Source organism: Gossypium hirsutum, chromosome D06 (genome assembly GCF_007990345.1).
Source record: "Gossypium hirsutum isolate 1008001.06 chromosome D06, Gossypium_hirsutum_v2.1, whole genome shotgun sequence".
NCBI classification, from domain to species: domain Eukaryota; kingdom Viridiplantae; phylum Streptophyta; class Magnoliopsida; order Malvales; family Malvaceae; genus Gossypium; species Gossypium hirsutum.
In genome coordinates this window covers 64,871,047-64,883,474 of record NC_053442.1, presented here as the reverse complement: position 1 = coordinate 64,883,474, position 12,428 = coordinate 64,871,047, and the positions used below count along the sequence as shown (strand labels likewise).

Here is a 12,428-nt window from a genome sequence, read left to right as displayed (position 1 = left end):
GTCAACTGTTAACCCACTTTTAAAGGAAAATGAAAAACAAAAATGGAAATTCAGAAAAATGGAAGATAAAGAGGAGCTTCAAATTGATCCATTAATATCGATCAAAATTCTCTCTAGATGTCTTTCATTGAAATCGATCGCTTCAGCTTTTGAGCTATCAATTTCAAACAAGATTCAATGGGTAAACTTATCTCATTTTTGTCATAATTTTTAGGTTTTTTTTTTTAAAATTTGAATGATCCGTTTCTTCATTTCATTAGTTTATTGATTTTTGTGGTTTCTAATGTAACGCAAAGGAGAGCATTAAAGCATGCAACGACGGTTTTAAGGAGGGGGAGGATCGAAAATTTTTTTAAGTGGAAAAATGAAAATTGGATTTGAATTTGAATTTTACATTTTACATTTTAAGAGCTATCGGAGATGAATTTAATGTTTATTGCATGTTTGGATGCTGAGAAAGCTAAGGAAATGAAAAGGAAAAGGAAAAAAAGGAAGAAGAAGAGAAACTCGGATCTTTTTGTTCACTGAATTTCTCTATCGTAATCAATGAATGTAATGTATAAGCATTCTTCCAATATCATTTCGTTGATAAACTGATATGGAGAAATTAGGTTTAAAGTTAACGTGGAATCGGGCAGTTAGTGCTGTTTGTTATGGAAGCTTTTTTCTTCTTCTTTGACTTACACTTGCTGTGAACGTTTCGTTTCTCAGCGACGAGTGTGGAGTGTTCTTCAACGCAACTTATTGATGGAGATGGCTCATTCAATGTTACTGGAATCGAACAGTTAATCAAGGAAGTCAAACTTAATGAATGTGGCCTGTCCTATGCTGTGGTTTCCATCATGGGACCACAGAGCAGCGGTATGATTTGATATCTTCATGACTTCCTGCTTTATACGTGTGCTTTTCTTTGTTCCTAAGGTGTACATTAACCCATTCGCACTAAGCACTAAGCAGCTTTATTTATCAGTTGTATATTGAACTAGGTTTGTGGAGTACAAATTTGAGTATATGATTAATTGGAAGTTCAGTCACAATAATTATTAACGATATTGTTGGATTACTTCTGTAGTTAGTTTTATATCTAGCTTTGTTGTATTAATCTTTTGATTCAATTACACACATGAGAGATTTTACCCTTTTGGTGTTTTTATAAATTTTTGGTAGCCATGTAAGTTATGTTAATGCCATTTAAAGTTTCATTTTGTTTTAAATAATCTTGACAGGTAAAAGCACACTGTTAAATCATTTGTTTCATACCAATTTCAGAGAAATGGATGCATTTAAGGGAAGGTAACTTATTTTTCTGTAATAATGACACATTGCATTTGCTTCAATTGGCTCAAACAACTAATGGGATATGCTTCCTGTTAGGTCTCAAACCACGAAAGGTATATGGATGGCAAAATGTAATGGTATAGAGCCTTGCACTGTAGTAATGGATTTGGAGGGTACTGATGGAAGAGAACGTGGGGAGGTGCTATTGCTAACTTGTGTTCTATTTATTAACATATAGCGCCCAAAAATTGAAACTACATTGTTTTATATACCAAAAAGTTCTTTTTGTTGACTCTGTTGTTTGCCTTCCTTTCCCCTTGCTTTGATGGTAGTTTTTTTCGAGTACATCCTCTAAATAATTCTTAGAAGTTTCCAATGACTTGGTGATGCTAATGATTTCATTGTTGTAAGAATAGTTATAATCTTGAATGGATTTTTTGTTTTACTGGAGAGCAAAATCAAATTAAAGGTCAGTCATTATTTAATTTTTTATTTTAAGCTTTTAATTATGAATGTACATACTTTTCTGTTATAAAAGTTGGACAAAACGTGGTATTTATTAAATATCAGATTGCCAGGGATATGGCTTAGTAGATTGTACGTGAAACTGAAGAACTGATCATGATCACATAATTACACTGGGGTTTTTAGTTAAAAGAGCCCTTACTGATTTTCGAATGTCTTAAAAGAGGTCTCACTGCCTTAATAACGTGAAATCTAGAGTGACGGATCAAGCTGAACCGAACCAATAGTTAGAATTCAGATCATAAAAGATGAAGAAGCGGATTATTCGTATCTAGTTTTGTTTGTTGAGCTTTATTTGATTTTCATTTGCTTTATGAAAAACTGTGAGAAAAAGAGATTTTTTTCATATGACTTATTTATTTGTTTATTGTTTTGCCTTATTCCAGGATGACACAGCATTTGAGAAACAAAGTGCACTTTTTGCACTGGCGGTTTCTGATATAGTACTCATAAACATGTAAGGTTTGACACCTACATGGTGCTTGATTCATTTAAGTTAATTTCCATCAGTAGTATGTGCAAGTGCAAGTGCAAGTAATATTCTTGAGAAACTTTCATTTAGGTGGTGTCATGATATTGGACGTGAGCAAGCTGCAAACAAGCCTCTTCTTAAGACTGTATTCCAGGTATTTTACGACCTTGCTTCCTTTCTAAGCGTTGCCCTGAATTTCAAGTGGTTCTTTTTCTTCTTTTTATAATTTTGTTGCAACGGGATGCAGGTCATGATGAGATTGTTTAGTCCCCGCAAAACAACATTGATGTTTGTCATCCGTGATAAAACAAGGGTGGGTACCTTTCTTCTATTATGGAGTATTTTGTGTTTTGAGAGCTATTTTTTTCCCATCTTTTCCCTTAAGGTTTCTTAGCATCTGAAATTTATATTGTCCTTATATCTCACTAAGGATTTCTAAATTCAAGCGAGTTTATAGTTACTCAAGCATTCCTTCTTTACAGACACCACTGGAAAATTTAGAACCTGTTCTGAGAGAAGACATTCAGAAGGTACGGATGTGGTGCTTATGCTTCCTTTCTTTTTTCATTAACTTCAATTATGCTTTCTTCTGACCGGTGTTTTCTGACATGCAGATATGGGACTCAGTTCCTAAGCCTGAAGCACATAAGGAAACTCCATTAAGTGAATTTTTCCATGTATGATACATTTGGTTGTTATTTCAAGCAGCATATTCTAAATGTTAACATCTCTTTGGCATCTTTTCTGATGAGTATTGTTTCCAATGGTTGATGCAATTGTTGATATTGGCCAGGTTGAGGTTGTTGCACTTTCTAGTTATGAAGAAAAGGAAGAGCTATTTAAAGAGCAGGTACACGGTCTGTGTTTAAGTCACCCATAAGGACATTCAGCATAGCATGCAAATGGGACTTTCACACTATTTTCTGTTTAGAACTTTGTTTAAATGGAAAGAAAGAAGTTTAACATCTAGATTTGTGGAGGTCACCTTACTGATTGTTTGATGACTTAATCTTTTTTCTCAGTCATCTTGTTGCATTTCTTTTTGCCTCTCTTATCTTGGTGGTAAGGTGCAGTTTACTTCTTCTGGAGATTGTTAAAATAAAAGATCTCTACTTAAAAAGTTTATAAATTTGTCTGTGATGGTGCTGAAACTTTTGATTAATTGGCTTGAAAATGGCAGTTTATCTGATTCTATTATTACTACTGAAGGTGTCTAATTTGAGACAACGGTTCTTCCACTCCATTGCGCCGGGGGGACTTGCTGGAGATAGGAGGGGAGTGGTACCTGCTTCAGGGTTCTCTTTTAGTGCACAAGAGATCTGGAAAGTCATTAAGGAGAATAAGGACCTTGACCTTCCAGCCCATAAAGTAACCTTTTGGACATTATTTTGACTGTAACTTTGTAAATCTTGTTGATTTTTCTGTTATCCATGTTTTATTTGCCTGTAGGTCATGGTGGCTACTGTACGTTGCGAAGAAATTGCCAATGAAAAGTACAGTTCTTTCACTGAATGTGAGGTATGTGGACATGTGATTTTGTCTCTATTCATAAATATATGCGTGCAGCCACTCACAGATCCACATTTGTTTGAGAGCTGGCTATTTTTTTAGAAACTGAAACCAAGCTATTACTTCATATAACAGAGTTGGTGTCAGTTAGAAGAAGCCTCAAGGTCTGATCTTGTTTCTGGCTTTGGGAAGAAGCTGAATTCACTTCTCCACACTTCTCTAACTAAGTAAGACTACTTTAATGAAATCTCGAGATAATTGTTTCAGTTTCAAGTTACAAATAGGCTAGCATCTATAAAGCATTTTGAAGAGCTACACTGACTTAGGCAAAGACCATTTGAACATTAAAGAAACTTTATAAGTAATTTATTCTATCAAAGTGACAGTATAGAACTCTGATACTAAAGGGTAAATAAGAATGGCATCATAACTGATTGGCAACTTCATGACTTGTAAGTCATGACGATGCTAATGGCATATTGCTTCAGTGAATGGGTGGATGAAAATTATCTAAAGGCATAGCTTGGCCAAAAAAGAGTCAGTTCCGATGATCAAATTCAAGCTTGTTGGCTTTTCTGTGATTATTATCTGTGGTTTTACAACTACATCAGTGACATTGATTTATTTGTTCTTTTTTATCTGATTTTAGGTATGATTCAGAAGCCACATTTTTTGATGAAGGAGTGAGATCCTTAAAGCGAAAACAGCTTGAAGAAAAACTGCTCCAAGTAATGGCACTCAATTCTATTCTTCTCCAATTTTTGTTGTTATTTAAATTGTGTCAGCTCATTTTCCTTTTTTCTTCTGATTTAGCTTGCACAACCAGCCCACCAAGCCATTCTAGGACATTTAAGGTCTGGAACTCTTGAAAAATTTAAGGAAGCATTTGAGAAGGCTTTGAATGGAGGGGAGAAGTTTTCTGTGGCTGCTCGTAACTGCACTGAATCTTACATGGCTCTGTTTGATGAGGGATATCAAGGTATGGTTGACCTTTATAAATCATTCTCATTACCATAAATCTAATTATAAAAGAAACTACAGAGCACAAGTTCAAGAGCTACAAAATGAACAAAAAAATATTAATTAAAAAGGCTTATCAGGCAGTAAAGAAGTCATAGAAGGATTAAGAGTAAACTCTTACTATGTGAAAAAGCTTCAAATCAGGGTTCACCTGTTAATAGGTGTGGTGCTAAAGTTGAGGCAGTGATGCCTTTTTTTCACTTGTTAAGGTAAAGTGACTTCTTTATGGAGTTTGACATCATTTTTCAGATGCTTTTGTTGAGCTAGCAAATTGGGATTCCTCTAAAGTCAGGGAAAAGCTACGTCGTGATATTGATGCACATGTTGCTTCTGTCCAAGCTGCTAAGCTTGCAGAGCTTACTTCATCATACGAGGTACGGAAACTTATCCGTTTGCCCTTGTGACCATTTATGTATTAAAGTGATGTGTCGTCATAATTATGAACAGTTTTACTATTGTAACCTAACAAAATTTTAAAGTGGGAGTTTTTGTATCATTCTGTAGTTGTTTGGGTTGGTTTGCCAGGAGGCAAGTTAAACTGAAGTTGATGCTATGGTGTTATGACCTTTTTTCTGAAAATTTCAAATTGTTTCATGTTAAAACAGTTAATCTGTTTAAACTTCATTTTGTTCATAATTTTTGAAAATTTCACATTTCGAATTGCTGCATACAAAGTAAATTACTTGGAAATAATTGAGCTAAATTAACTAAGGTATCATGTTAAGCAGTTGGGTTATTGGAACTTTAATATATGAGCATCCAATCTACCATCTAGGTCTGAATAAGAAAGGCCCGGAATTTCTTGTGTAATTCTTTTGAAGACCATGAATTATCAAAGTTGGCATTGATGTGATTGTTCTTATTTTGTTTGTGATATATGTGGTTTATAGTTGAGGACTTCGATAACATTTCAAGAATTTCTCGTGGTGACATCCAACAGTACATGTTTATGACTGGTTAAATCACCACTCGGAATCATTCTGATAAGTTATGGTGCTTTTGCAGGTAAGGGTGAAAGAGGCATTATATGGACCTGTTGAATCACTATTTGATGGAGCTAATAATGAGACCTGGCTCTCAATAAGGAACCTTCTCCGGTGTGAAACTGAATCAGCTGTCCGTGGACTGTCCAGTGGCCTCTCTGGTTTTGACCTGGATGAAAATGCCAGGGGCAAGATGATAACGACTCTAGAGGATTACGCCAAAGGAGTTATTGAAACAAAAGCTAGAGAAGAAGCTGGAAGGGTAGTGGTCCGTATGAAGGACAGGTAATAACACTTTATGTTTTGAGTTGAAGTAGTTGATTTGCTAGATAATGTGACATTACGGAAACTGACTGGAAATTTGCATAAAGGTTTTCAAATTTGTTTGCTTATGATGCTGATTCAATGCCACGGGTTTGGACTGGGAAAGAAGATATTCGATTCATAACTAAAACAGCTCGTGTTGAAGTATGTTTATGTATTATGAGTTATTGGATTTTAAGAACAATGCTACATTCTCTTCTCTGCTAAACTTTCTTATTATCTGTTACCAGTGCTTGAAACTACTATCCGTTATGGCTGCAATCCGGTTGGATGATACTGCTGATAATATCGAGAAAATACTATTTACTGCCTTGTTGGATCCGAGCAGTAGTGCTGCTGCGATTAAGAGCAATAAAGCAGGTGATCCACTGGCCTCCAGCACTTGGGATCAGGTAAAGTCTTGTTCTTTCTGAGGACCTTCATGAAATTTAGTTGTGTACAAACTGCTTGGTCATTGCATACTGTTTATTTAAATATGAAAAATTGCAGTTTTACATGTTTGTCTGAGTGAATATTACTGTAAATACCAAATTTATAATGCTAAAGCAATTCATGGTCTTTACAATTTCAGTCTTTCTCTCTCACGCCGTATTGTCATTTATTTGAACAGTCTGTCTTTTCTATCAATGTGTTAATCGTCATTGGTACAGATCCCTCCCGCCAAGACAATGATCACACCTGTCCAGTGCAAGACGCTGTGGCGGCAATTTATGACTGAGACCGAGTACAGTGTCACTCAGGCCATTTCTGCTCAGGCATGAATTTTATAATTCTACATTAAAGATTTCGTTTTAATCCTTCCAAATATAATATTGATCTGATTTATCAGTGCATGATGAGAACTAAAATGTTAGACATCAAATTTAATTCTAATGCTGCATTGGTAATAATCAATATCTTAAGAAGTGCTAAAATAATCCCAGTACTCATATCTGGATATATGTCAAGTTCTACGTTACTTGAACCTAAGTGTGAGTCAGGGATACAGGTTTGTATCTGATATGGGATATTGTCAACTTTTTCTAAGTCTTTCAATGTATGTTATTACATACGTGAGACACGAGTGTTGGGCATGGGCACTTCAAGGAAAATGATCAACTTGAATTTAAAATCGAATTTTGCTCTAGGTAGACTTGATATTGCCAGTACATCCATTTTTTTGTTCTCAGGTGATGCCTGATTTGTTTTCTTCTACTTTCAGGAAGCCAACAGGCGTAGCAACAACTGGTTGCCACCTCCATGGGCAATTGTTGCCTTGCTGATCTTGGGATTTAATGAATTTATGACTGTTCTAAGGTGAGTGCTGCACTCGTGGCTTTGAATATACTTTCGTCGCGGTCCGATAATATTATCCTTGTCTGTTGCTTGTGTTTACTCGCAAATATTCTTCATTGCAGAAATCCTTTATATCTGGGTCTCATCTTTGTGGGTTACCTAGTAATAAAGGCTGCATGGGTGCAGCTCGACATTCCAGGTCAATTCCGTTACGGCATTGTGAGTTTTTGACCTAGTATCTTTTCGTCCCCTATTTATTTCTAAACATGCTTATAATATATGTCAGCTAATAACTGTTAGTGACCGAAACAGTTAAAACTTTTCGGTTAATAAACTAGTTCTTCAATAGCATATTGCTCGGAAAGATTTGCTTCTTTCTGTTTTACCATCTTTTTAAAAGTATTCCGTTGGTCTCGATTTTGCAGCTCCTAAATGTTAATAGCATAAATGATGTATCAGAATCGAAATTTACTTGTTGGACTGCATTTTATAGTATGACCTTTTCAATGCTTGCAGCTTGCGGGGCTTCTGTCCATATCTACCAAATTAATTCCCACCATCATGAACATTCTCCGAAAATTATCCGAGCCAGCTCCCGTGGCCACCACCGGAGCTAACAACCCTCCAAGACACCTGACTGCAGCAACTAAAGCGCTCGAAAACGGAAGCACCAGGTCTTCAACTGCTTCATCAGGAAACAAGACTGAATACTCCGGCCACAACAAAGAACAATAATTTATTAGACTAGAAACACGTTGTTCCGAGTTCCGAATATGCCGGTTTTGCTCTCACTCTCATGGCGGGCCTTTTGTTACTATGATCTTTTACGATACATGAAAATATATGAAGTCTCCCGAGAATGTTGAGAGTTTTAACACATCTTGAAAATGGCATATAATTTTTTATGCATAGTGCCGCAGTACTGCTTTAGTGCCCTCATTAAATAGGTACTTCTGGTCTCTCCTAAGTCTAGTTTCAATGGCCAAGTTATATAAGGATTTATATATTTTTTTTCCTATGCTTAGTTTTTTTTACCCAATTTTTTATTTCATGATTCATTTTCAATTGTATGAAAATAGTATGAATACAGTAAAATAGTGTAATTAATACGATTAATTATTTAATATGATATGTTTTTAGTTCTTATAAATTAATATTATCTTATCTTATTTTGTGTTTAAATTGATACGTGTGTATATACATATGTAACGTATGCATCACATATATCGTTTGAAATTTAAGTGCTAAATATTAGTAGTATTAATATTAAAAAAAACTCATTAAACGTATTGAGGACTGATTCTTTTTGGAGAATTTTTGAAATATCGTTCGTCAGATAGTTAATCGTTCTCCCAACAATTAAAAGGTATAGTACCATGTTCCTCAAAAGGTGACTTATATGATATAGGTTAGGAGTTTGAATCCCATAAAGAGCGGGACACTCACGTTACTTACTTTGGTGAGTTGCCGTACTCCTATAAACAGGACCTTCAAAAGCTTCAATAAAACGGAAGTTGCGAACAAGTGTCTTCCCATTGTGTAGATTAAAGAGGTTCACAAATTGAGCATGATTCGATTTTTTTTCTCAATTATTGTTTCACTAGTAGGAAATATTTCAAAAATAAATTTATATTAATATTTTAAAATTATATTTAAATAAAAATGTTTTTAAATTGAAATACTTTTGACTAAGACTCTATCATTAGACTTAGAGATGACAAATTTTGAATCATCAAGTGAATTTATTGGTTCGTTGTGAAAGGAGCGGATTTGTGATTTTTTTTTTATATTGTGTATAAAACAGTTATGGTAATTGCTTATCCTATCTCAACCCGTTCTCCTATATGAAATTATTATTTCCCCCTTGTACATTTATAACTATAAAAAGGGTAAAAATATAAAAATATATTTCAAAAACTCGTATATTTTATGTTTAATTAAATATTTACTTACCTTTAAAAAAATTGAAAATGTTAGAAATAATTAACAAGAATATAATTGAAATGGGACGATGTAAAGCGGGGTTAAATGTATTTAACATTCAAAAGGATCATTATAGTTTTTAAAATTACACATCCATTATAAAGTGAAGCAAGTGATAGAGCAAAGCATGCCAACTCTGAAGAGTGGTAGTAGATTTGGCAACATCACCCTACTCCACTCCGCTCTATTGTTATCCCTAATTGGACTAGGCTAGTTTAGTATACATTTTACGCATTTGTTGCTTACTAATATTAATTATTATAAATTTCTCTAATAACTTACTTTTTATTACAATTTCTTTCATAAAAAATAGTGGTAAATGTACTTGAAAGGTCCCTCTATTATAGAAACTTAATCAATTTAGTCCCTCTAATATTACATGGATAAATTTAGTCTCTATACTATTAAAAGGAATTGAATAAGACCAAATCGAAATAGATTTAATATTTACTGTTTAAAAAATATCATTCACTAGTTGACAACGTTAATACATTTAAAGTTTTTATAGTTTTGTAAAATGAAATCTTTTTGTTTGAAATTGAACTGCAATTGAAAAAACAATTTCAAGATATTTTTTATACAATAAATGTTAACTATGTTGCAATTTGGACTTATTGGATTCATTTTAATAGTATAGGGACTAAATTGATCCATTTAATAATAGAAGGACCATTTTAATTCAATCCCTATAATACAGGGACCTTCCATGTACTTTAACCAAAAAAAGTATAACCCTCATTCTAAATTGATCCCCAAACTTCAAAATATTCCAATTACACCCCCTAACTAGTAATGTTATATCAATCATGTCCTTTTGTTATTAAAATCAATTTAGTCGTCTAATGACACAGCAAATTTTATGTAACTTTTTAAAATGAAAAATTCAAAGAAATAGCACGTAATCATATAAATTTTAAAAGTAAAATAAAACTGAAAAAAAAAAGTAAACGATTAAGCTTTTATAAAAGTTTTGAAAACCTCAAAACTAATATTTTTAAAACATTCATTTTTATAATATTCACTTTTCTTAAACTTTTAATTTAAATTTAAACTATGTCACCTAATATATAATATATCATTTAAATTAATGATTTTAATAACTGGAAGATCTATTGATATAACCTCTATAGTTTTGAGACGTAATTAGAATGATTTGAGATCTAGGGACCAATTTAGAATAAATGTCATAATTTGAGATATTTTGTGCAATTAACTAAATTAAGATGGAGATAACTTTTGGATTCGGGTAGAAAGTGGTTGTCAAATTTGTATTAAAAAATAATAATGGATACATTTAAAAATCACAATCACATGAATGTCTTAACAATAATTAGTATACAAATTAAAGCTAGGAGGCATTTATTGTTGTTTTAATTTTTTTTGGGTCTCCATAATCATTGGGTGAGGAATCAATTAGCTGTCAAATTGGGCAAAGATTTTGTAGGTTCCTTTCATTATATATATATAGAGGTGCTCATGCGCCTGGTGGCCCGCCCAAAATATAATAGAATTCAGGTAAAAATATAGGCTCAAAATACGATTTTAGGCAAAAAAAGAGGCCAATTTAGAAAACGGGCTGAGCCTCGGGCATCACTTTCTTGGCTCAGGTTTGGCCCGACCTGAATATAATAAATATATTTATTTTTTATTTATTATTTTAAAATATTTTTTCTGATTTTTTTATTTTTAAAATAATTTTTTGGTGTTTATTAAAAAATAGGTCGGGCCGGGCTGGGCTCATGCTTAGGATTTTTTCCCCGGGCCGGGCCTGGATAAAATTCTAGGCCCATATTTTAAGTCAGGCCGGGCCTGAACCTGGGACGCGGACCGATTTTTTCTGGACCCGGCCCATGAGCACCTCTATATACATTGAATCGAATCGATTTGATCGGTTTTAATTTTATTATTGATTCGATTTACTATTTAAAAATTATTTTAATATACTTAATTTTAATTTGAGGTCAGTTCGAATAAATAAATCAATTTATGAATAAATTAAAGTTAATTTTTACCCTAATTAATTATGGTTAAGGCATTATCAAATTTCTTGGACCGACCCCCTTAATAGAGAGAATATGTCAAAATTAAATAAGGTACCATGGAAAACATCCATGTTTGTTGAGAAAATATTATGACTATAAATTAAATATTTATTTAAATTCAATATTTAATATTTTTAAAAAAATCAATATTTAATGGAATACTTCACTCATATATAATTTTTAATTTCATTTTCAATTTCAAATTACTTCTTAAACAAAAACAATAATATTTGTGGTAGAGAAATATTTTGTATAATATATTCATATTCATATTATATAATATTTTATATTATATTGATATAATAATATGATTTATAACATTATTGATTCTATTTTCTTTTACATTTTCTGAGAGTTTAAAAATATAAATATTAATACGTGTTTGAATAAAGTAAATCAAACCAATACAAAGCACGAATGAATAAAGAATTAAAATATAATTAGACAAAATCCACACATAATAACTACACATGATGAAATTTGAAACTTTTTTCAACTTAATCCTTAATCTTTTTTTGTCCCTATTAGTCTTGGAATGTAACAATTTTTTTCACTTTGGTCCTTAAACTTCAATTCGTTAATGTATTGAATTTCTTTAAAAATATATATATAATATAAAAAAAATAGAAAACAAAATATAAAATTACATGTTTTTAGAAAATTTTGGTAATGATGCGGCGAAGTCTGAGAGTATTACATTACCATGCTTCAATTAGAATCAAAGATTTAAGGACTAAATTAAAGAAAATTAACAAATTTAGGGACTAAATCTTGCTTTCACATAATATATTTTTAGCTTGCGTTTTGTGTAAGATATAATATTTTCGTTCTTTTTTCCGAAAATATTCCTCCTTTAAGTTGGTCAAAGTATCTTAGTTAGATTACATTTTAGTCCGTATAAAATAGAAATTAATTTTTATACATTAAGTAAAAGTTGATTTTTATACGTAAATATGAGATAGAAGCTATAGCTACACTAATTTTTATCTATACAAAGGAATTATTTTTAATATAAAA

General features: G+C 32.5%; 1 protein-coding gene across 1 annotated transcript; it reads left to right on the top strand.

The window, feature by feature from the left end:
- LOC107937244 (protein ROOT HAIR DEFECTIVE 3) lies at positions 1-8,540 on the top strand. The gene is made up of 23 exons (XM_041096229.1): positions 1-181; positions 712-861; positions 1,227-1,293; positions 1,375-1,477; positions 2,190-2,260; positions 2,366-2,429; positions 2,523-2,588; positions 2,758-2,805; positions 2,890-2,952; positions 3,069-3,125; positions 3,485-3,643; positions 3,725-3,793; positions 3,920-4,011; positions 4,434-4,512; positions 4,598-4,763; positions 5,054-5,178; positions 5,810-6,072; positions 6,159-6,255; positions 6,342-6,503; positions 6,762-6,866; positions 7,313-7,407; positions 7,509-7,605; positions 7,903-8,540. Exons 1-23 carry the CDS (start codon positions 178-180, stop codon positions 8,119-8,121), a joined length of 2,421 nt encoding a protein of 806 aa, XP_040952163.1. The 5' UTR covers positions 1-177; the 3' UTR covers positions 8,122-8,540.
- Positions 8,541-12,428: the final 3,888 nt, after the last annotated feature.

Coding starts and splice junctions, on each gene's coding strand:
- LOC107937244 (XM_041096229.1), top strand. Junction 2,589..2,757: donor TCATCCGTGATAAAACAAGG/GTGGGTACCTTT, acceptor CCTTCTTTACAG/ACACCACTGGAAAATTTAGA. Junction 6,867..7,312: donor CTCAGGCCATTTCTGCTCAG/GCATGAATTTTA, acceptor TTCTACTTTCAG/GAAGCCAACAGGCGTAGCAA.